The sequence below is a fragment of the Emys orbicularis genome, chromosome 1 (assembly GCF_028017835.1).
Source record: "Emys orbicularis isolate rEmyOrb1 chromosome 1, rEmyOrb1.hap1, whole genome shotgun sequence".
Lineage (NCBI taxonomy): Eukaryota > Metazoa > Chordata > Testudines > Emydidae > Emys > Emys orbicularis.
In genome coordinates, this window is record NC_088683.1 from 168,077,538 (window position 1) to 168,103,545 (window position 26,008).

Below are 26,008 nucleotides of genomic sequence, written 5' to 3' on the forward strand. Positions count from 1 at the left end.
TACTCATTAAAGCAATAGCCTCTGCATCATAATGTTTTGCTCTCCCTCAAGGGAGCATAGTGCCTTATTTTCATAACACAGTACCTCTACATTAATAATCCAGGCACCACAAAACTCAGACATGTACTTTTAGAAAAAATCCATCTTTTTCATTGTCATTTGAAGTCGCACACTGGAGCATAACAATCCATACTGGTTTCCTGAAAAAAATTTGGTAACCAGACCCCATCTTACTGCACTTACCTTCTTAATCAGGCTCTGGTGCTCTTCAGACTGACTGAAGTTTGTGCCCATTTCAAATATGCTCATAGTTCCTTCCTCACACAAACTCATCCAGTACTGATATTCTTCACGTGCTGGAAGTCTATCCCAGAATGTCTTGAAGACCTCCCAGACTGCTTCCTGGCACACTAGAGAAGCAGAAATACACAATATAAATACAAGGTGGAGGGTCTCTGTGGGTGTAGATAGCTATAGTTCTATTTTCTGAGTAATATGTATGACGTCTGTCTGCCTGTATGTGAGTGGGCAGGGCTTTGAAGGGGATTCAGAATGGAAGATCTTATGTATTAAAAGACACACATTGTTGCCTCCCTAATAGAGACTTTATATTTGTTCTTACTTTGCTTGCTGTTCTCCTTAATCTAAAATAAAAGTCACATTGACATGCTATGTTCTGGAAAATATAAACATCTCCAGTATTGCCAACTCCAAGTATTTGAAAATCAAGAGTTAGACCCCAGAAACCATTAAATTGGCTTTAAAAAATCATTTATTTGCCTTCTGGTTTTTGAAACACTAAGGTTCACATTTGCAAGCTTTCACTGCAACCAAGAGAGCTAGAAACTTAAATTAAAGCTGAGATTTGCATGTATTCACATGACTTCAGGAGCCAGTGGGGCTTTAAGAAAAACACCAAGTTTCTCAAGAACAGGCAACACTGCATCTCACACGATTCAGGGCCTCTTTAAGTAAAGAGGTAGAACGTGAAGCAAATTGTCAGATTCCCAAAACATGCAGTGTCACATAGTCACTCCCATGACGTATTTTCCCTTCCAAAGTTCCAGAAAGAATGATACCTTTTCAGAAAAGCTGGTGGACCTTTTCCTTTGAAAACAAGCCCTATCAAAAATGAATATTTGAACATTTTGTAAAAAAGTAATTCAATGGAAATTATTGATGAAAAAGTTAGCTTGGTTAATTATTTTGCATTTTTGCCTTTCAGTTTTTGCATCACCAATTTTGATTGGTAGTTTAGTGTCATGGCAGAATTCCCCCCCTCACGCACCAAAAATTGAATTTTCAATAACAATTGCGAATTTAAAAATGGAAAAAAAACTTTCAATAGAAAAAATTCTGCAGAAAATTAAAATTTGGTCCATTTCTAAAAGAATGAGCAGGCATGGTGTTAGTGGGTGGCACTTTGTTGCTGGAGGCAATGCGTACTGGACAAGAGAGGGGAGAAAGGATGATCCAGTGGTTTGGGTGCTAATTTGGGACTCAGGGGACCCAGACTCAATTCCCTGATCTCCACAGTCTTCCTGTGTGACTTGGGCAACTTACTTAGTCTCTCTAGTCCTCAGTTCCCCATCTGTGAAATGGACAGAATGGCACTTCCCTACTTCACAGGGGTGTTGTGAGTATCATACATTAGAGGTTGTGAGGAACTCTCATACTATGGTAGTGTAAGCCATTTAAGTACTAGTACAACAGAGGTTCAGGTCACTTGAAGTCATGAAAGACTCCATATCTCTTTTCCCAATAATATGTTAACCCCAGTGTCCTATCCAAATTCCTACTGGGATAATTACATTCTACCTTCACCTTTCATCTGCATTTTCTCACCCATAAACTATTGTTCTGCTAAACAGCTGCCATGTTGCACCCCAGAAGCAGCTGCATTTCAACTGTGGGTAAAGTTATCTCACTGTGCTCCTAATTTTAAAAAGTGAGCACCTACACAGAAGATACACGTTAACTGCAGTATTGTGGTACCAAAGGTAAAGTGCAGCCAGCATTTAATTTTACCAGTATTATAGTTAGTTTGTACTGAAAAAGTTTCTAGAGGTTCAATTCTCAATACAATTCCTTTGAAGGCAATTGTGTGACTGACTTAAAATAAATATTGGAAGCTATCATTGTGTTAATGGCTACCGAAAATTAGGGCTAGAATCATGAGATGAAAATGTGATGTGCTTAAAAAAATAAAGAGCTATTCTAACATTACTGTATCTATGTATTTCCAAAGGGCTGACTCTGAGCTGTAAGCTGAGGTTTGTGACCACAAGGTTAAATTCTCTTCCTGTACTGTTCACGCTCTAATCTCTCTCTGTTTTCCAGTCAGAGCAGTTGGTCACATAATGCTCATGCAAGAACCTCTCTTTGACCCAGGATAAATGGAGGAGAGAGATTTATGGGATTTTCCTCCACCAGCTATATACAGTAGTTTGGCAGAGGAATGCTTTGCTTTCAGGGAAAGTCTGACATACTCAGCCAGACCCTATAGGGAACTGACCTTGAATCTTTCTTAAGAAAGTCGTTTTCTTCAAGCAGCTTAAAAAAAAAAAAAAAAAAACCTCTCTGTGCTGCCAAGATCCAAAACTCGATTACGATTACCTCTGGGTGTCAGATGCTCTTTGGGTTAAACACATTGCACTGGTTTAACCAAGAATTTAAAAAGTCTGGTGTCTTTCAGAAATACTGTTGGGAAATTTTTATATGCACGTTATGTCTCTCCATACATGCAAGGAATGGGCATTTCCTGGATGTACTGGGCTTATAAATTATAACTTTATGAAACTGTTTCACAATTTAATGGTGCTCTTAGACATCTGACTGATCATGGAGTCCCAGATGGCACTGGTAGGCAAGAACACCTTTTTCTGTTGCTGTCTGGTAAGGCACTTTTAAGTATTTCTCTCTGATGTGGAGCTTGCCAGTTATCCAGATCTTTGTGACTTCCAAGATGGATAGTTGCAGTACACTCTACAGAGTAGTAGTTTTGGAGATCGCTCAGAAGCTACAGCTAGTGCAAAATAAAGTACTGTATATACTGTATATGCAGTGTTAGCTGCATGAAGTATATACCAATTTTCTGGTACACCTCTACCCCGATATAACACAAATTCGGATATAACACAGTAAAGCAGTGCTCCAGGGGGGCGGGGCTGCGCACTCCGGTGGATCAAAGCAAGTTCAATATAACGCGGTTTCACCTATAACGCGGTAAGATTTTTTGGCTCCCGAGGACAGCGTTATATCGAGGTAGAGGTGTAGTTGCACTGAAATCTTACCAGCTTCCAGGTTGATTACTTTGGTCTGTAAAGCACTATAAAAACTGGGTAATGACTACTGAAGACTGCCTCATATCTGTTGTGATGTCTATGCAAAAATCAGTCAATTTTTGCTTAAGTTGAAGGGCAAATTGAGAGAAGTGGCACTTAATTTTATCTATTCATAAGTAAAAGTGGCAAATGTACATATATTTTTTGAAAAATGTATGCATTTGATTGTGTGTGTCACTTGCCTTCTTAGATAGCAAACTCTTTGGTAGGCAAAGACCATCATGGGGCCTGGATCCTGACTGGGACCTCTGGGCACTAACATAGTTCAAACCATCACCACTAACCTCTGCAATGTTTCCTCCCGCTCTCCCTCAGATGTGAGGGTTTAGGAAAGGCCTGAGATCAGCCTCAAATCCAGAACACTATTCTAATAGCACAAGATAGAAGTAACTCTAATTGATTTCATTGGGAGTTATTCGTATCCTATGGTGGAGTATAGGGCCCTCCCAGGTATCCAATGCAGTGTAGTATCTATCCTACTCCCATTCCAAATGACTGGGATGAGTTTCCAACAGGCTGTAATTGTGACATGAAACAGACAGAAGTTGAAGTGCAGACACACATCTCTTGCAAATCTTTGCAGAGGCTCTGGCTGACCCCACAAGGTTTTCAAACAGCAACAGACCAAGTATTGGCTGCCCAGATGCAAGTAATAACTAGTGGTAATAATCCCAGGCAGTTTTCTTTAACAGTCTTAAATATGTTTAAATCTCATTTTTAAAATTAATTTGATCAACAGTATTTCCCCTGACTACTACAAGCTGCTGCAGCATGGACATTTGCTCCCAATCAGCTCCTGTTAGATTAGGGATTTGTTGTGTCTCCTTTCAATTAGAATTAGTCGTCCCCCCCCCCCACCAACCCTGAATCCCAATCTCACAGGTGCTGCGCCATCTGTGGGTTCTGATGCCATTAACCAAACTTAGCTGGAAAAATATGGTCACATTTTTTCCGTGGAGGAGGGAAAGAGATGGGGAGTCAAATTCTCCCCTCATTTACACCTAGTCACCTCCAATGAAATCAATGATATATGGGGGTAACTGTGGGGTGGAATTTAGCCTGTTGTTGAAAAACGCTATTGCATATCTTGATTTGAAATACATTAACTAATACTTATCTAACGAAGCAGAGAAGAGCCTCACATTGCTGACACTATTAAGAAGCCGTACCTCTGTTGACAAGAAATTATTTCTGGCTCCTAAATAGTCTGATGAGAATTCACTCATGTGACCCTGTGGATTTGGGGAGGGATAAAAGTATTGGACAAATTTGTACTGTGATTTCCATTGGTGTTCATTCGAACACTACGACTGCATGTGCTGACTGCCAAACTAAACAAACTAGTCATTCTGCCAACCACGTTCCCACTGAGTAGTACCTTATTCTGCGAATTACCCTATTTATTTAAATGGGTCAAATTGCAAAATAAGGTGCTACTTTCTAATTCCTGGTAACTGGACCCCCAAGGCCCTGCCCCCTGCCTCGCCCCTCCCCAAGGCCATGCCCCTTGCCCCTCCCCCCAAAAAGTACAAAATCATTTTTATGTATAAGTATCCCTCCCTTCTGCCTTTCCCTCGCCTTAAGTATTCTATACACTGCACAACTTAATGAAAACAAATTAAAATACAATAAAACCTAAAAAAAACTACCCTTTTCAAATTCGAAGGTGATAAAAGCAAATGAGGTAGGAGACCAAAAAAGGAAAACAGGAGTTTAGGAAAAGATAAAGATATGGCCAACAGTCTTCATAATTAAAAACCCAACTTTAAAGCAAAAGACTTGGGCCCTGTCTACACTGCCAAGTTTCTGTGTAGTAAGGCAGCTTTCTGCGTTGTAACTCCTGAGGTGTACACACTGCCAAGCCACTTAGTGGGCAGAAACTGTGCAGTTGCAGCACTTTAAAAAAAAAAAACACCTCAACGAAAGGCGCAGAGCTTTCTGCGCCGGGGCTACAGCGCTGTAGTGCCAGTGTAGACACCCAGGTCGATTACAGCGCTGTGACTGGCCTCCGGGAGGTGTCCCACAATGCCTGTTCTCACCTCTGTGGTCATCGGTTTGAACTCTACTGCCCTGCCCTCAGGTGACCAACCTTCATCCCCACCCCGTACATTCCTTTGGAATTTTGCAAGTCCCCTTCCTGTTCGCTTGGTGACACGTGCAGTGGTCTCAGCGCATCTTTCCAGGTGGCGACGCCTGCTCCACGCACCAGGCGATCCCCCGCTTGGAGCAATGCCGAACTGCTGGACCTCATCAGCATTCGGGGAGAGGAGGCAGTGCAGTCACAGCTGCGCTCCAGCCGTAGGAATTATGATACCTCTGGACAAATTTCATGATGCATGACAGAAAGAGCCATGACTGGGATACACTGCAGTGCAGGGTCTAAGCGAAGGAGCTACAGAACGCCTACCACAAGGCATGGGAGGCAAACCACCACTCCAGTGCTGTGCCCACGTGCTGCCGGTTCTACAAAGAGCTGGACGCGATACTCGGTGGTGACCCCACCTCCACTGCGAAGACCACTGTGGATACTTCGGTGGCTAGCATGCCAGTCAAGAGTCGACTGAGCCAAGAGGAGGAAATCTTGGACGAGGATGTGGAGGGGGACCCAGAGGCAGAGGATGACTCGGAGGAGGCTAGCCAGTCACAGCTGTTGGATGTTGGCGAAGTGCAAACAGGAGAGGAGGCCCCTGGTAAGTGGATTTGATTTTGGGAATCGCTGAAGCGAGTTGTTGGGGATAGGAGGGTTGCAGAAAGCAGGCTTATCTCCCACTGCATGCCTAGTCTGAGCGGTGGAACAGGCTGTTGATTGACTCCCTCACTTCATGGGAGTCTCCCTCAGAGATCTCCAGGAAACTCTTGTGGAGATACTGGGCAATCCGCTGCCACAGGTTCTTCGGCAGAGCTGCTTTGTTTCTTGCCCCATTAATGGTAACTTTCCCGCGCCACTGTGCCATCACAGTGGTGGTGGTGGGGCACCATTGCTGCACACAGGTGAGCCGCATAAGGGTCAGGGCGGAAGCCGCAGTCTTGGAGAAGACCCTCCCTTGATTCCCTGCTCACCCTCAGCGGCAAGATATCTTCCATAATGATCACATCCTGTGGAAAGTCTGGGGACAGGAATGATTATCAGGCTCCCCCTACAGTGCTGGATCTCCCCAAGAGCCACGTGCCCAGTGTACAGCAGGTTCCAGGAAGAGTGATTTACCCTGCCTCTGCAGCTACTAACCATTTTGGGGGTCTTGTGGCTCTTATGTGCTTGCCTGGGGTCAGCCAGTTGGTGACAGGTATGTGAAGAGTGGCTGTGTTTTAAAACACTGAATCAGTGTTCTCTGTGTTGCAAACAATACTGCTTCTGTAAAATGTTGCATTTAAACTTCAGAGAGATGACCTTGGGAGCCCAGCCTTCCTCTTTGTTATCGGCAGCTGAATGGCTGAGCAGAATTAGAAAGCAGCCAAGAACCACCAAGGAGGACTTTCTCCGTGATGTTATGATGCACTCCGCCGCCAAGAAACAAGAATTGAAGGATTGGCGGGACTGCGAGACGAGGACCCGAAAGGAGAATGTGGCACGCAAGAATGAAGCCACGGAGCGGCTCTTAAACATTATGGAGCGCCAAGCGGACACGCTCCAGGCAATACTAGCTCTTCAAACCGAGCAGCTCTGCGCCCACCCTCCCCTGCACCTGCTGTTGCAAAACTCTTTCCCATGCTCTCCCCAGACACCGCCAACACACTCTTATCAACCTCCTGGCTCCAGTCTATACTTGCGGCATTCCACTCCTCCCCCCTCACAGTCCAACAGTGTGGACTCTCACTACCAACTGCACTCAACACCCATCCCTCTGCAATCTGGCCTTGCTGAAGTACAGCACCCACTGCATTGTACTCCAAAGGAGAAAGCTGGGTATGATCCCTGGACATACACAAATCTTTAGCCATCCCGGGATACCACCTCCTCCTGGGACCTTTCCTTCCCCCATCCCCCTCACTGCTGATGCTTTTTTGGTATGATTCTCTCCTCCGGTTATTATCTTTTAATAAAAGAACTGTGTTGGTTTGAAAGCAATCTTTATTCTATTAATTGAAAGCACAAACAGCCCTGCAAAGCAACATACAATTATGTTAAACCCACATATTGCATCATCTGCACTAATCACCTCCTAACATTACAAGCACTGCACTCCCGAGCACAGCAACAAATATTAGTGGCTTTCAGCTTCAAATTGCTGCCTCAGGGCATCCCTGATCCTTATGGCCCCATGCTACACCCCTCTAATAGCCCTGGTCTCTGGCTGTTCAAACTCAGCCTCCAGGTGCTGAGCCTCTGCGGTCCAGCCCTGAGTGAAGCTTTCACCCTTCCCTTCACAAATATTATGGAGTGTACAGCACGCGGCTATAAGTATAGGAATATTGTCATCGACCAGGTCCAGCTTCCCATAGAGGCAGCACCAGCAGGCCTTTAAATGCCAAAAGCACACTCAACAGTCATTCTGCACTTGCTCAACCTGTTGTTGAACCACTCCTTGCTGCTGTCAAGTTGCCCCGTGTATGGCTTCATAAGCCATGGCATTAAAGAGTAGGCAGGGTCTCCCAGGATCACAATGGGCATTTCGACTTCCCCTACGGTGATCTTCTGGTCCAGGAAGAAAGTTCCTGCTTGCAGCTTCCTGAACAGGCCAGTGTTCCGAAAGAACACCCATACTTTCCATCCTTTAAATGGTCATAGCCCATACTGGAGGGAAGGCAGAGAGGCTCTTCCCTCACCTCCTCTGGGTAGGTTACTTCCCCACGTCAACTATGACTGGCCCTTGCACAGGGATATAAGGTGGGGAGGCTCCTTGCTTCTCTATCTTTTTTTACTCAGTCTGACCCTGGGTCTCCACTTTGGGGTCCTTCAAAGCTATCAGGACAAAAGCCATTCTGAGCTATATTTTCAAAGCCATGCATAGCAATTCCCTTCCACAAACAGGAACATAATGCCTGGTTATTCAGCTTTCAGCTGTCAGGTGGCCTTGAGGAGACACACGTTAGTCAACAAGCATCATGCACTGTTCAGTCAGGTCCCACAACTTCATCTTGCTTCCTGAGCCTCATGATCCCACTGTGCTGTCAGTTTCCTATCAAAACTGATAACTCACTTAGGCCATGTGTACACTAGAGACCTTACACTGGTACAGCTATGCCGCTGCAGCTGCACCGCTGTAAGGTCTCCTGTGTAGCCGCTCTCTGCGGCGCAAGAGACCTCTCCTGTCAGCATAATGAAACCACCCACAATGAGCGGCGGTAGCTATGTTGGCAGGAGAGTGTCTCCCACCAACATAGTGCTGTCCACACCAGTGCTTCTGTTGGTATAACTTATGTCAATCACACCCCTGACTAACAAGAGCTTTACCAACAAAAGTGCTAGTGTACATATAGCCTTACCAAAGGTTTTGTCTCACTTATCGCTCTGTACCCAGGGCCACATTCTGCCCTCACATGTGCAAGCCCAACTCCAGATGGTTTCAGTGGGAGTTGCCCATGCATATCCTAGGGAAGAATTTGGTGCAAAGCAAACAAGGGTCGTGATCAAGCAATTGAATTAATTCAGGCCTTCAACAGGGAGATGTTAACTGCCACTCAAACACCACTGATTAAACTGTAAACTGAACAGAGGAACACAATGAAAGAAGATAACAGGAGTCAGTGTTTCTCAACCTTTTTGATACCAGGGACGGGCTTGCTGCCTTCCTAAACTGTGTCAGGTAGATCTCAGGGACCTGCGTTGGTCCATGGTCCAGTCTTGAGAAACTTTGCTCTAGGCTTCCAAACCAAGGCAGAAATTCGCTTACTCAATCAGAGGAGCATAACGAAGGGAAGCTTTCCTCTTTAAGTGTTTAAATTAACACTTAATGAGGAAGGCTTCTCTTCTTGTTCACTTAGGGCCAAACAGAGACAAGATCTGAGATGGGGTGAACCCAGATGGTTAGAAAAGGTATCAATCTAGTACACATTAGCAGAGCATTCTGTTTTAATTTCTTTACGTTTACAAAAGAGTTCACTCCCCCTCCCACCCCTTCTGGACACTGCTTACCCTGTACAAATCTTGAACTAAATCCTAACAGGTGCCAAGCTTCTGCAAATTCCCAGTGAAATCAATGGAAACTGCATATGCTGAGCACCTCTCCGAATTTAATCCTTTATGAAAAGCAGCCACCACTCAGGCATTGCAATCACTCTGCAAAATGCAGCATCACAACCATTTGATATTGTCCTCTTCCTGTATGTTCCATCTACCTAGGATACTGTATGGCCTACATTATCAGAGTATCTGAGCACCTCATAAACATTAATGTATTTATCCTCACACCACCATGAGCTAGGGAAGTGCTACCATCCCCATTTTACAGAAGGGGAACTGAGGCTCAGAGAGATTCAGTGACTTGCCCCAGGTCCCACAAGCAGTCTGTGGCAGAGCTGGGTACTGAACGCACTGCAAATCACAGTCCTGTGCCTTATCCCCAAGCTTCCTCCTTTCCATCCACATTCTCAAGACTTTCTGGGACAATATTATGCCATCATTCATATCGAAGTTCATTGTTGAAATCAAAGCCATTTTATAGATTTGAATGCAAAAAGCAGCTCAGATGGCTGAACTTCTTAGTTGAACTCCCATTGCCACGCCATATATAAAATGTGGAGTAAAATAAAGAAAGAGAAGTCTGCTCATACACCAAGGCCATGAATGAAAAGTTTAGTCGGGAATGAAGTTCTGCAAGCGAGTTGTGAATCCCTGAAAAACCATGGTATCAACAGAAATGCTGACACAGCTTCAGATGCAGTGACGCTGCCAGAAACCATTTGAGTACAAATGCTAGCCCTCAACACAAATGGAAAGAGCTCACCCATCTGGCTAGATCCTGCAGTCTTCATTAGTCCTTGCCCTGGAAAAACATTTACTGGACTTGTATGGGATTATACCTGGTGGTGTTTGCAGGATCAGCCCATGGAGGAGACAGGATTTCTGATCAACCCCCCATAATCCCTAGCAGATGATACTGATTAAAAACCATCACTAAATCAAGACCAGTCTTTCAAGGCAGTTAAAAAAAGAGGCTAGAAGTTGTATGTGGGTGGAAAGGGAAGCTTCTACTGGAAATGACTTCCATCCATACCTGGTGATGGTAATTCAGAACTCTTGAAAGAGAGAAAATATTAAAATAATAATACTTTGCACTTCTATAGCACCCTTCATCCAAAGAACTCAAAGCACTTTACAAACCTTAATGACTAAAGCCTTACACAATACTGCTAAGGAAGTATTACTCTCCCTATTTTACAGATGGGGAAAGTGAGGTACTGAGAGGATGTGTGACCCTAGTAAATCACACAGCAAATCAGTGGCAGAGCCAGGAATGGAAATCAGATAGCCCGTCCCATCCTCTCTCTCAAAATGGAGGTCTTACATTTACATAGCATCTTTCATCCACAAGGAGTGCTTCAAAAATCATTTAATGCACCACTACAGCCCAGCTTGAAGGGGAACAACCAGTTCGCTGTACTAAAGGCACAAGCAGGAATTTTTGCTCAGGACACTGGTGCAAACTCGCACTCTAATGAATAAAAGTTCCATGGGCTGTTAATGCCCACGCAGAGCCGACAGGGCCTTGGTTTTAAAGGTTGTATCAGAAAGCCCTATACACAGTAAAACCATGTGAAACTCAACTGATCTATTGTGAAAGGAAGAAACTGAAACTGCCAGGATTCTAACCTGGGGTGAAGGAGTGCAGGTGTTTCAAACCTGATGCTTACACCACTGTGCGTATGTGAATAATACTTAGCATTTTTACAATATGTTTCACCTGTAGAATTCAAAGCCCCTAACAAAGGCGGTTAAGTGTTACTATCTCCACTGAAGTTTTACATAGGGTGACCAGATGTCCCGATTTTATAGGGACAGTCCCGATTTTTGGGTCTTTTTCTCACATAGGCACCTATTACCCCCCACCTCCTGTCTTGATTTTTGACACTTGCTATCTGGTCAGTCTAGTTTTACATCCAGTTTGAGAGTGCACTGACATGGCCAAATCTTTCGGAGGGGAAAAAAGTCTTTGTTTAAAATTCCCTTCCCTGCAGGCTGCACTGTTCTTTTGAAAAATAACCATTTAAGACTTCCATGAGTTCCTCTGTCTGAAATCCTATGTTGAAACTTTGCCCGTAACATGCCCCTCACCCATCTGTATGGGACGCACTAATTCCCAAGGAACTGTGGTTTTGGCTCTGGTTTTAGCATTTAGCTTTCTGAAGAGAAAGAGTCACTTAGCCTATTACATCTCACTTGATATGAAGGGATTTGTGAGGTTAACAGGAGGGACAACATATGACAGTATTGGATACCTAGTAGGGGGTGGGGTAGCTTGCTGGTCATTTGTGTAAGTGGGCAGTGCTGAAGTTTTATCCCCATTTAATCCCATTAGTGCTTCTTAAGAGTTGAATCGTGTACGGTTGACTAGGAGTTCTGAATCAGGCAGGATAGTCTATTCTGAAGCAGCAGGATGTCAATAGCTTCTCTTGTTGCTTCTGCGGAACTGCATGGCTCAGTCTGTAATGATGTGAGACTCAGGGTCATAGTAATAAAAAGAATGATTGACACTTCTAAGGTACTTCTCATCCAAAGGTTTCATTAACGCTTGCCAAACAGATTATAATATATGTATATGCACACACACAGATCCCTTCCTCTGCTGTTGAAATGCATATGGGGTTGAACACGGCAACCTTTAGACAGCACACAGAAACAATTAAAGATAGAATTCACAACAACAGCACTAAGTCTTTAAACAGCACACAACCCACCTCCATACAGCACTGCAGTACAGACAGAAAAATCTCTCTGAAGAAAATGGAGCTTTTTAGCTGCACATGCTAACACCTAAGTTCTCAGATGAAGGAGAGGCTGAACCACTGCTTCCATCACAAACCCCAGAATGTGTTGTCTGTGTATTAAACCAGGCATGAAAATTTGCTTGGCTGAAAACAATGCAGAAAAGGGCAAGCAGAGAAAATGATGCACTGATTTACTAAATTAGCCCCTTTGTTTAATTAAAATGCCTTTTATCAGCTTTGGCCACTCAATAAAGTTGATTAATTTTGTTTTGTTTTTAAAGCTACTTCCGTTCACATTTAGTTAAGGTTTGAGTAACAAGTTGAAACTTCAGCCTTTCTGTTAGGGTCTTTCAATCAAACAGACACTTTGATTTATTTTTGTGGTTCAATACTAATAATTATTACTGAAACCATTTCATCATTAAAATCCTTTTATTTTAATAAGAGATAGTCCTGAATCAAAACTTGATCATCCCAAACTTTGAGGGGAGAAGGTTTTTCAAAATCCAAACTGTGATCCAAATTTTATAGCACCAATCCCAAATAACTTTGGATCTGAACCAACCCAAATTTTGGAAGAAGAGGATCAGAATCTTGATCCACACCTAAATGTGGATGGCTCAGTCCCACCTCTGGAATAACCAAAGCCATTGGCCATAAATATGGATAAAATCCCTAGGATTCATTCCCCTAAGAAACACTTTTCTTTCTCAAGTACAGCGTTGAAAATCACCTCCAACTCCTTCATTATTAACTGTTATACCCAATACATTGACTAATTCCCTCTTCTGTGATCAGTATTTTTAGATAATATATTTTAAGTACAGGCTGGCCAACACAGACCTGATAGGAAGAATGTATACCACTCCAGCCATCTGAAAGTTCACATTAAGAGAAGTGCTTTTGTCCTAAGGAATAAACTCTGAAATGTATACGAGCATACAGAGCCAGATTGTGTATGGCCCTACGTGGGAGAAGAATGCACAAGGAACTTTGGAGCCTGCATAGGAAAGGCAGCCACCATCACAGTGCTTAAGCTCAGACATCCCAAAGAGAGAGAAAGAATTTGGTACTGGTGAATGGTGCCAGGCTGACAGTGCTAGCAACCAGACTCTTATATTTACCCACTGTGCAGGTACAGCACAGGGCATAGCAGTGCAAGCTTCCCCATGCTGCCTTCACCCTAACTCCATTTACACCTCCCACTGGGAGGGTAGTTCAATTTGACTGATCCAATGCTTGGCCTCTCTACTGAGACCGGCCAACAGGACTGCCCATTTGCGCTGGTTGCAGTGAGTTTTGTGAGGAAGTGGAGAGAAACCATGCAACATCCAACAGATGGCAACAATTTTCAGTTAGCACTAACCTGGGTTCTCATTACCAATCCCCTGAACGATAAGCACTAACATTATTTTCAATATGTTTCACAGTGCATTCATGATTAGAACTTCTACACTCTTAGGCTTCCATCAAGTCAATCTTGTCAAGGTGCATCTCAGTGCTGCCCAGTGGACACTGTGACCTTTAAATAATAATTTGATTGCAAACTACTTTCAGCAGCAGCAAAGAAGTTAATCTTAAAAGAGCATGTGTTAATAATCCCACCCATATACTCATATAGGGCCTGATCCTGTGATATGCCAAGTGCCTTTAACGCCCAGGACAGCACCTGTTGCATTTAGATTTCACAAACACCCATTTAACCCTGTCTAGAAGCTCAGTAGTTGGCAGGATCAAACCCAAACTGTGTATCCATATCAACTCTACAGGTATTCATAGGTATCTACTAGACCATGAACCTAACTCTTCTGTTACATGTTCAGATATTACAGTGATTAACATGATATAAATGTCTAGATAGATTGGCTTCCATCTGTAAATACTCTTTTTAAAAAAAAGTCTCTTTATGACTATCACTACAAAGAGCACAGAGGGGTATAAAACACTAAGGAGTGTAGAGGCAGTGAGAACCCAAGATTGGTCAGATAGTGCTGCTAATGAAAGTAAAAATATGCTAACCCTATTCCAAGTAGTGGGTTGTTTTGCGATTTAGGTATGTGATTAGAGTGACTACGGCACTGGAATGAGACACAGAAGACCTGGCATGTATTTCTGGCTCTGCCACTGACCTGCTAGGATGACCTTGAACAAGTCACTTCCTCCCTGAACCTCGCTTTCCTCTCCCACGCTGTGCATCCTTCCTTTTTAGACTGTCAGCTCCTTGGTCTCTTACTATGGAGCGGTACAGCACAGTACAACGATGCCTGTAATCTTAGATGGACCTCTCGGTATTACTAGACTGCTAATAATAATAGATTTGAAAATGCAGACATAATTAAGTGTAGAGAATACTGATTTTCTATATGCCTCATTCAGTTTCACTGTGAATTTTTCATGTTTCATCATATATTTTTAATACCTCTTGTGTTGTTCTCTATGTGAATTACAGGCCGTCTAACACCAGGTGCCACATCATGCCTTTGATTTGTAAGTAGAATTTCCCCATAAAAAGTAATGGGGAAGTTCTGTTTAAAAATCTCCATGGAGTGATCTAGTCACAAGAGATGAGAACTCAGCTTGCAGCCTATAACAAAAACACCCAAGAGGCAGCATCTACTTCAAGCAGAGGCAACCTCAGCAGCTCTCACAACCTCCCAGAAGCCCGTAAAGCTGTCTTTAGTTGACGTGTGAGGCTCGTGTTGGGCTCAGATGAGCTTAGCTATAAAAGAAAACATGAAGTATTCAGTGGCTATGACTTCTGAAATGGTCGCTGTGAATTGATAACGAACTAGTAAGTTTCCCAGTTGTATACTTAGCAACTGGAGAGAGAGTGCTATGCAGAAACAGAGAAAATCAATGTATCAGATGGCAGCAATGCAAGAGGAGAGGGAGCTAAGGTGAAGAATGAAAAGAGAGAGCTTCCCAGAGAGCTTCCACATACCTCTCGACAGTCCCTTCTTAAAGGGGGACAACTGTCATTTTAGACCCAGATTTAAATAACAGGAACCTGACATGATCCAGCCTAATTTGCTTATATTGGCAATGCCGTAGCATGAATCTGAATGGACAGAGTATTTAATTTATGCTGCAGAAGTCATCCCATCATTGTTCCAACGCTTCCAGTGCTGGTTTTTTCGTGCTGGAAGTTTGGCACACATTTAGACCTCAGGAATTTTATTGAGAGAGAGTTTACATTACAGACTAGCACCACTACTGACTGTGTGAGAGAGGGATTCTGATTCCAATAGGGCTACACTACAGGAAGTCCTTCATCTGGCTACTACTTCAAAAATTGAGAGGGGGTAGGGTTGTGAGACTGTTGAGCATAGAAAAAAGAATGGTCCAGTGGTTAGAGAGCTAGCCTGAGACTGGGGAGACCCACGATCCAATGCCTCTTCTGCCACAGACTGTGTGTGACTTAGGCAAGTCACTTAGGACAGAATTTCCAGAAATGTCTATGGCCTTGTCTACAGTGAAGTGCTGCACCTGCACCACTGTAGCATTTTAAGTCAAGATACTATCTACACAGACAGGAAGGATTCTCCTGTCAGTTTGAGTTTTCCACTTCTTGAGAGGCAGGAGCTAGGTCGCTGGGGGAATTCGCCAGGGGTTAGCTTAGTTTAACTGTGTCGCTCAAGGGAATGGATTTTTCACACCCTGAGTGACATATAGATATACTAACCTAATTTCCCAGAGTGTAGACCAGGCCTACATAACTTAGGAGCCTAACTTTCCCTACATGGGTAAGTAATACCAGTTATACTGTTATAACTTCCCATATGGACCCTTATCCGGAAAAAAGTGTCTGTTTTTTTCCAGTTAAGTTGAAACCCCTGTCAAAGCAACATTAATTCAATTGAAAAAGCCCCTCCTATTCTGGAATAAGGATGTTCACATAGGAAGTCACACTGGTATAGTTGTCTTGGTTATTATGGAGGAGCTTTGATTGCGGGGACTGAGAGATCGCCAAGCCAAGTGTGGCTAGCCGGGGTTGTTAGCTCATATGTAATTATTATGAGTTATCAAGGAACAAAAGCAAAATTTCATAGGTAATGTACTTAACCTAGGGCCTCTTTGTATGATAAGTATTAATGTTTATAACAAATACCACACTTTTTAAAATCAATTATCTATTAAACATGCAATGGTTGCATCCTTACTTACCGTAACACTGCTATAAAGCACTGTGTCAGCTTCCCTGCGCTCACTTACCTCGGAGTTTGAAGTATTTCAGATGGTTGGCAATGGCCTGCTCACCAGTCTCATCTGGACAAATTTTAACTCCACTAGGAAACAGGATGGACCTCTTCCTTCGAAACAATACACGCCTGTTGAGGTGTTCCTTTCCTGTGAATTCAGTATGTTGTCTTGACTCAGGAGACAGGGAAGTGTTTACTAATTGCCAGCCACTGGGTTGAGTTGTTGGTCTAGCATCCTTACCTTTGATTTCCTCTGCAGCGGAGTAAGTTTCTGCTGTAAAATTAAACCATATGCAAGACTCAGCTGACAGAGTTACACCATCTATATATCCCAACACCACTGCCCTGGATTTCTGGGCAGTACGGTTATAGCTGATATCCTCCAGTCCTTAACTTGGGCAAACCTCTAGTTGACTTCAGTGGGAGTTTTGATTAAGAACCATAGAATTTGGCCAAAAGGGATTTGGTTTTTCATTAGTCATTTTAAAAGGGCCCAATTCTCCTCTCAGACGCATTGGTGCAAGTGGGCAAGGTAGCAGAGAATGAGCTGCATTTATCATAGGAAAGGTGTTTGTGATTTCCCCAGCTCCTCTGAATTTACCATGTTATCAAGGGAATGTATACCTTCTAGCTGAATTTTCATTTGTTTGGTTCATCGTGCAATTAGTTTCACATGATCACTTGGCAAAAGTTTAAATCAAGGTAAGCCCAGGGTTTTACCTCCTGAGGGAATGGTCTCAACTGAAAAACTGCTTACGAATTTGTATTTAAATGTGAATTTAGTGCTGGCATTGTGGAAAGTGCTATATTGACCACCATGGAAACTCAAGTACTCCATTTACACACAGCACAGGCAACAGCATAGGCCATAGCAGCAAAAGCCTCCCCAGCATTGCTGCTCCAAAAACCTTCACTCCTCACCGGGAGAGACCAGGTGGGGGGAGTTCGGTCTTTACAGCCCATTCTGTCCTTGGCCTCTCTCATGTTGCCAGTTAAGGTCGAAATCTAGTTCCAAATAGGTAGGCGTCCTCAAAAAAGCTACCACTAGAGCTGGCAACTTTTTATGCCCAGTGGTTTTCTGACACACTACAAGTCATCTACCCCAAATATTCTGTCCTGACGATGGCTGGCTGGACCTGTCTTTATTTTAAATAATTTTAACTTCTTTGCAGCATCTTGATAATGAATTATCAGCACTATCACCCTGATCCTGCAAACACCAATGCACATGTTTAACCTTTATATATATACACACACGAGTTGGCCCATTGAAGTCAGCGGAACTACCCCTCTGAGAAAACTGACGTGTGCTTAAAGGCTTGCTGATTCAGAGTCTAAATAAGGAAAGAGAACAATTAAGCTAAGGGGTAGAGATGTGCTCTCTATTGCATGCTCCCTTTCTACACAAATGTTGTTTGATCTTCATATCTCTGGATTGAATTGTGAAGCATATCAACAGTCAGCCATTATATCTCCTTCCCCCATGTAGTTCATCAACACATGGCACAGTAAACAAAGAAAAAGATTATCCTAAAGGCTTTAACTTGTTTTACTTTTATCTTTAATTAGCTCCCAAATACAAAAAGCCCACAACCTCATGGGGGGGGGGGGGGTGTTGGAAGAGACCTGTCTAGTGGTAACCATAGTCAGCAAAGTTCTCTATCATATAGTCAGATGACCCAAAACTATCCAATTCTACAAGTCCAGGGGAATATCGTTAGCAGACAAAGTGAGGTAGAGGAAGAATAATAAGGTATCAGAAGCATTCACTACAGGAATAGTGGTGATAGATAGAGTACTTTCAATCCAAAGTGCTGTTAAAACCACGGCCCTGACTCTGCACCATTAAAGTTAACAGGAACTTTGCTTTTTATTTCAGTGTATGTAGGAGTAAGCCCCATATGCTGTACATACCCACCAAAATTCAGCCTCCTCTGGGGTGGAAAGCCACAGCCAGATTGTGCATAACCATGAGAAAGAAAAGAAAATGTTGGCTAGGTTCACGGGGGTAAACCCCTATTCTTTCTAAAGTACAACAACATCTTAAACATCTATGCAAAGCTGCAGGATCTCCGATATTAAGACCTTCCATTGTAAGTTATTAAGAAAAAGCAACAAATAAAAAATGCTTTCATTGGAATTTCATGCCGGTCAAAACCTGGAAAGGGTCACATATCAAAATTTAACAGTCTGTAGCTACATGTACTCAGTTACCACAATGTAAATCTAGAGTAACTCCATGGAAGACAATGAAATTACTTCCGATTTACACTGTTATTACAGAGCAGAACCTGGTCACATGTAGTTCTCCATATTATCATACTTTAGTTAAACTAAAGAGCTGTTTTCATGTTCATATAGTGCTATCATTAAACCATTGAAAACAAGGACATGAGAATGAAGATAAGAGTTGTGTTACCTGTAAATACTGGAAGATCCCCTTCAATCAACACAAAAATCAAGACACCCAGATGGATTTTCCAAGGAAAGTTCAGCATATTTATTTTGGCTAAAAAACAAAGGCAAGGGGGGAAAAAAATCCCTTTTTAACACACAGTCAGTTGCCTTCCCTTCTCGAAAATTTACTGACGTCACATGTAATTGTCTTTGACAAAAGGATTATTATTATTAAACCACAACAAAAGTCAGCCAAAATGTCTCGGAGATTATTTTCTTTGCAAAGGAAGTACAGTATTCCACTTCATTTCAGAAATAACAAAAGGTGCTGAAAGCAAGCTCCTTGGAGTTAGCAGATGGATTGAGGAGACAATTTTTTAGTTTTAATCTGGCCAGCTAAGCTCTTTACCGGATCTTGTCATGTCGTTAACAAGGACAGTACCTTTCACACTTAATTAAGCACGTTTTTCATTGGCTCTTCAATTTCCTTCCATTTTACACACGCTAGCCAAACAACATCAATCCATATTAAGAACAGTTCCTCAGTGGAAGGTCTTCATCATTAACATCTTTGCTCCTCCTCCACTTGTATTAGTTACAAATATTTGGGAAGCTTTAAAAGAACATGCTAATTGACTTAGATCCTCACCCCCCGCATAGGTAGCAATGAAGCAATGTGTCTCTACTCACTTCTTTCTTCAGGTGACAGAGCTAGCAAAGTACTGCTACATCGGATTATAGCAATGCACAGACCTTACTCAGTAATATCCCTGTCCTTAGCATAGCAGAACGGCAGCTCAGTCCCTGATTCTCTCCTCTCTTTTTAAACATTAACCAACCTATGAATAGTATAAACAAGGCATCTGTACAGACACCAAGTCTAAACAGCTGTTTGGTTAACAAGTCAGCAACTTTAAATGTAATAAGGAACTAGAGTAGAGCAAATTGGGATGCTGCCATAGCATGGTGCAATGAGAGAGACCCAGCAACAGAAGCCATCTCAGACTGTTTTCTGGGAGAAATGTGTCATGGAGTGGCAAGGTTCACTATGAGGACTTACTAAATGGGCAAGACATCACCACCAATCCAAGTATCCTGACCACAATCTCAATTGCTCCTAACACATAAGCTCCCAAACTGTGGTCTGTGGAGTACTTGCTCCTGGTCCAAAGAGAGTTGGCTGGTCCTACTGTGTTGGTTCTTCTTGTTTATAGCTTCTACACTGCATTAAAGCCACTAAAAAAACATTACATAAGTTCCGAATGTTATTTTTTCATATAAGGAAATTGCTGTGATCATCACAAGGATGTTATGCAATCCTGAATGGAAGATCATCAGCATAATCACAAATGGGAAGGGAGTTGCCCATAAGACAATCTCATTGTTACAACATCGTCCACATTATGAACCAATTTGAGAAACCCTGTCCTAAGAACATATTCTACAGGCAGAAAGGGACCAAGAACAGCATATGGGGAGGGAAACAGATGGCTCCTACTAGGGATATGTGGACAACACACACCAAACACCACCAGAAAACAAAAAAGTAGGTCGGTTAGCCCTTCAATGCTTATTTTTATCAGGGCAGAGTGATTTTTGAGCCAAATTAACGTTAGGATATTGTAGTAAGTTCTTATGGGTCAAATAAGTCACTTTTGCTTTTGTACGTTCCTTATGCTAAGTAACAGAGGTCATGATATTACAAAGCAGTGAGATTTTCCTCATATCTTCCTTTAAAAGTGCAGATTAGAAATTTTCAAATTATAGATTCCTGAGTATATTAGACATTTTCTCTTTTTGCAACAACACTGGTGTTTGTTGGCTCCCATAAATACCTTATCTACACAAGCAAATGTTGTTCCCATTATCCACCACTGTGCAGTTGGTCCTAGACTATCAACGCTACAAACGCTAATGCAGACAATGGCTCAGGTACTCCCGCCACTATGACCATCCCAACAAAACCCAGTCTGAGCACATCTTTATGACACAGTGGTAAAAATGCCTGAGCACTGTCTATGTCTTAGAGCTTGCACTCTGGCTGGAAAACAGGTACAAAGTTTTCTCGCACAGATACGACGGCAGAGGGGCAAATTCTGAGTGGTGTTGAGGAGCGTCAGGTACTCAGCTCCACTCACAGAATTTGGATAATACAAAGCTTGCCTACCTTTAACCACAGCCTGCCTTAGCATTTCTGATGGCCATTTAAGTTCTAACACGTTTTTTATTTTCCTTTTAACTATCTTTGTGTCACTGCTAAGAAGCAAGTATATTACTTGTGTTACAATTTTTCTGCAGGGCAACAGAAACCTGTCGAATGCATAATTTTAACACACAGCGTTAAAATAATTTCTTTACTGGTATTTGTTGTGCATACAGAAAACAAACAAATATATTTTCTGAATTAAACAGACCATAGAAACATAGAAAAGTTTCAACCACAATTTTTGCTGAGCGTAACAGGGAAAATCATTTATCAGAAAATAAACAATGCAAAATAAAGATATGTCCAAGGCAACATGTCAACGATTAACAGTTCTAAGAAAGACTTAGGTGTCTGTAGAATCCTCCTGTCTTTTCCCTCTTCCATGGTTCAAATATTAAGCTTCTAAATTCTCTTGTGATTTGATTGCTAGGAGTCTGATTACACTTTAAACAACATCTTAATCATACGACAATCTCTCAGCAACATATTATTGTGCATTGAGTAAGCAGCAGCAACTCGGAAATGAAATAGTCAACTAAATTAATCTAACACTTCTAAATTTAATCTGCTCACAAGCTTTCCAGTGTAGTAGTCTTAGTCTTCCTCCTCTTTGGAGCGGTTGATCTAGAGCACACATTTTACCTTGCTCAGTAATTTGAGTGAAATCATGATGCCAGGATGCCTGCACTTATCCTTTCACAATATTTAAAGCCCATGAGGCCTTTTTCTTCTGACTCTAGGTTGCTGATCTTAAATCTGGAAACAGGAGGATTTGGATCCCTGGTTGCCTAATGCAGCATCCCCTGCCTCTGCCATTATCAAGGTAAGAGTGCTGCCTGTCTGATTTCCCCAATCTTTTTCACTTTTGGGGTGTAGCATGTGTCTCCTAAAATGAGTTAATTTCAGGGTCAAGACCTAGAAGTTCAGTCTCAGATAAGATAGGTGAATTACTAGAGGTCTATGCCTTCCATTCCAATGGACAAATCCAGGAGCCCACAAACACTTTTAAAACACACACTTGATGTATGACTACCTCAATCCTTTGATGCTTACTGATGACTAGTCATTTACACATTTTAATCAAGGATTTACTTCCTACAGCCTCTCATATCTTCATCTTTGTTTCTGCTGGGTTGCTCTTGTGGTGAGTTTCTGGAATTGACTTTTCTGTGACTTGGTACCAAAGCATTCTCTTGGTACTCAAGCAATCTTCTGAAACCTGCTTTCACTGCTGGCCTGGCACTGCCAGAGTCTGGCGACCTTCAGTTTAAATAGACCAATATTTTGTAAACTATAGGTTTTTAAATAGAGTAAAGCATCCTGATGCCAAAGTTGTACACGCAGTTATAAACTTTACTATGAACTGTAGCTTTTGAACTAGTGTTAAACTCTATGCCCTCAATCCCCTAGTCCACTATACTGTGCTTGACACAGGACCTGGAGGGTTAGGGAACATGTGGGCAAAGTTGGTTGTACCAGTTTGGCCCCTGATGCAAGTCAGAGCAGTCTCAGGGTGGTTCTAATTTATGTTGCCTTCAATGGCCCCCAAAGTGCCACTGCAGAAAGCAGGGATCTCCAGAGCTCAATGCTTTCCGGCCATACCCCCCCTCACTCACAGTACATCCATCACGCAGGGAAGACAAAGGGGGAGGCAATATGGTTGGTTGAACCCGGCAGAAAACAGACTTGTTGGGGTCAACAATCTGGTTCAAAAATAATTAAATGCTTTTCACTCAAGGAGTTGTGAACTATTAAAATGTCTTTTTAAGGGCTGAATAGCAACAACTAGAATAGCCGTGTTCAAAATTAATTAGGTAAGTTACAGTACTCAAAAAACAAAACAAAACCAAAAAACCCCACATGGGTTAACAACAGATATGGTAGGTAAGTGACAAGTTGATAAAATACTCCAGCTTATATTGAACTCATTGGTTATATAAAAAAAAAAAGGGAACAATCAAGTTCAACAACTTTTAAAGATTTTTAATATCAAACAGTGGCATTCTCAACACACATTTCCATCATCAATTTGTAAGGAAGGTCTCAATGTCATAAAAGTGATTTTAAAAGATTGCCCCTTCTTTTATGTTTTAAAATGTACAAACAAGCCCAACTAAAAGAGCACTAGTACTATTTTATGATGAAAACCAATTTTACTGTAGTAAAAAAAAACAATTTATAATACAACTTTACCAGGCTCACGAGAAAAAATATCCATCAACTGAAAAAGCTTAGTGTGACCATATACATTTATTTACTTCGTCTTTTATCCATGTCTACAATAAATACAAACACTTACGTCTATAATCATTCTGATGCTCTGGTTAAGGTAAGGAAAGCAACACATGTTCATGGAGGCTGAGACTGATGCTCTTAACTCATGCAAATAAGAAATGAAGTTGCTATAGTTTAAGCTTGAAAAGGTCAACTGAAAAATTAAAAAGGAAATGATGTGAAGCCCAGAAATGCATAATGACTGCTCCCACTAAGTTGGCTGAAGATAGGCAGAAGGTAATGGCACTCAGCAAAGAAACTTGGTTTAGAAATATTTTTCCTCGCCCCATAAAATCATCCAGCACTTCCTGGTTTGAGACAGAATGCATTTCTGTGCTGAGTGCACTCCTACAGTGAAGGCCAGATCCTCCCAATGATGTAAATTAAGTCAACTGAGTTGCACCGGTTTACACCAGCTGAGGATCTGGCCCTGAGCCTCGGTTCTAGGAGCATTCAACACATTTCTGGCCTTTTAGTTCTGCAATTCACTTTCAGCTTTGAAGGCTCCAACTTTTTCTGGTTCTCAGCTGAAATGCTGCTTTAAAACATAGAAGTGTTGTTGATTAATTGAAATACAATTCTTTCAAAGGCAGCTCTGAAACATGTACTGACTTACCACAGAGAACAGAAGAAAGCTCCTTCTCAACACAGCCACATAACTCCCATTAGTGACCATGGGAGAAATACACATATATTAAAGGGTCATTAAACCTTTCTGTGACTAATGTCTCTTTGAAAAACTGGCTAAATATATATACACTCACTTGTTCTAGCTTATCAAATAAAGGCCCAGTTCAAACTCGTAAACATCCAAGTATCTTTACTCAATAGGATTCAATAGGACCAACTCCCATCAGTAAAGTTATGTACAGACCTAATTGTTTGCAGGAATGGACACTGGAATATGTATGCAGTCTCTTAAGACGTATTACATATATGCATATAAGAAGTTTTTTTGAGTGAAGGTGTGTGCATATATTTCACATTAGAGCCCCTAAAACCAACATACTGGGCCAAACCTTGCTTGTCTTATACACATGCAAGTCATCCTATCAGAGTCAATAGGACAACCCACAAGAGTAAGATGAGTAGGATTTAATTTACTGTCTTTGCAACCAGCATGTATTTATATTTTAAAATCAAGACCATTTTCTAAAAATTTGGTTAAGGAAAAAAAGGATCTAAAAATATAGAAGAAAGTCCACTTTTCACCTTGCAAGGCTTCAAGCTTCACCCTGGAGCAAATGTTTTCAACTCCTTTGAAAATAAGTTTTATGATGGAAACACTTAAACAGCAATTTCAACTCTCAACAGGCTGATCTCCTGTTGGGTGCAGGTTACTCCTGATTCAGTTTATTACAAAATATACCACAAAAGGCATCTCTAAAGAGATTCAGTACTATATTCTCAAACTAAAAAATACATAGTATTCATACTATACACGAGAATTGCAAAATTGGGGAAACTTACAATAATAGGTCTGAGATCATATTATCAGTCGTCAAGTTAAACAAGGAGGCATCACATATGACACCTATATGCTTACTCAGCTCCCAGAGTTACATGAATGTAACAAATGGTGAGGAACACACTCCTTAGAATTAAAATATTTTCACATCTTTACGGCACATACCTGTATGCTGCTTCCAGATTCCAAGTGAAAATTCAGTTAGCCAACAAATATTAATTTTAAATTACATATTTACACTTTATCTACACCCACCCCTCCCTGCACCCACTAACCATACAATTCAAATATAAAGCCTCAGAATAAATTTACAACAAACGAACAAAAATACTATGTGGCATTTTTTCTTTCTCTTAAGGAAGAGGATAAATGCTCCTAAGCAGCTTTCCAGCAATTTTATTGTAAACGTTTGTGCCAGGTTTGGCTGAACAGATTCATTAGCTGCTGCTGCCGCTTTGCTGTTGCAAGTGCAGTTGCAAGATCAGGTCTCGAATTTCTTCCCGTTTGCTCCTCACCACCCGACGAGGGAACCACCGCTCCAATTGCATTGGTAGCTCAAAGTTAACAACAGGATCCTGGTGGCAAAAAAAGTAGTTTTTAAAAAGATATCTTTGCACTTCCAGCTTTTTCACTAACTTCCATGCACACTATTGCTGAGACTGGACAGCACTATCCTAGCTTATACGCCATACAATGTTAAAGACTGGAAATGTACAATAAGACATAAGCTACACAACGTAGCAGTTTGCCTTAGGAAACTGGATAAGACCCTTTTAAAGGTTCAGTTTTGGGAGATACATTCTGACATCTCTTGTGCCCAACACTCACATAGGCAGAGAAAGGGAGGAAGTCCCATCTGAAAGGATAGCATCTGTAGAACCATGGCCCTTTGGGAATGTATCTTAATTCATGGAGAGGGAGGAAACAACACTCTGCAATTAGCAAGGAGGGGGAAGAAAGCAGGATAGGAGGGGAAAAAAGTGTGACACTGGGGGGCGAGAGAGAGCACACATGCGCACATTATGCACACTAGCTAATTAGTCACACGTGGCCCTGAAAATTGTATGTTGCAGGATGAAGTTTTCTAACAGCATAACAGTCCCACCTGTCTCCCCTGCCAGATTGTCTGCTGGTGAAGAAATGACAAGCATGAAGAATGCCTTTACAGGGTTCAGCAGGACACCAGAGGGGGAGATTGCAGGTTAAGCCAGGACCTCTTTCCCTGTGGCATCAGACAAGATGGCTGGGACAGAAT

The 26,008-nt window shown here is 42.0% G+C and overlaps 2 protein-coding genes across 2 annotated transcripts in view; both read right to left on the reverse strand.

The window, feature by feature from the left end:
- The window catches only part of IMPG2 (interphotoreceptor matrix proteoglycan 2), a 91,154-nt gene extending 71,927 nt beyond the window's left edge, over positions 1-19,227 (reverse strand). Inside the window, exons 1-3 of the mRNA XM_065419283.1 lie at positions 19,215-19,227; positions 16,422-16,682; positions 244-410 (exon numbers count right to left, since the gene is read on the reverse strand). Coding sequence (XP_065275355.1) covers positions 244-410; positions 16,422-16,682; positions 19,215-19,227 — 441 coding nt within the window. The remainder of the gene's footprint in view (positions 1-243; positions 411-16,421; positions 16,683-19,214) is intronic.
- A 5,963-nt stretch (positions 19,228-25,190) lies between these two features.
- Positions 25,191-26,008, reverse strand: part of SENP7 (SUMO specific peptidase 7) — an 81,665-nt gene continuing 80,847 nt past the window's right edge. The window contains exon 24 of the mRNA XM_065401666.1: positions 25,191-25,328. Within this exon, the coding sequence (XP_065257738.1) occupies positions 25,191-25,328 (138 nt within the window). The remainder of the gene's footprint in view (positions 25,329-26,008) is intronic.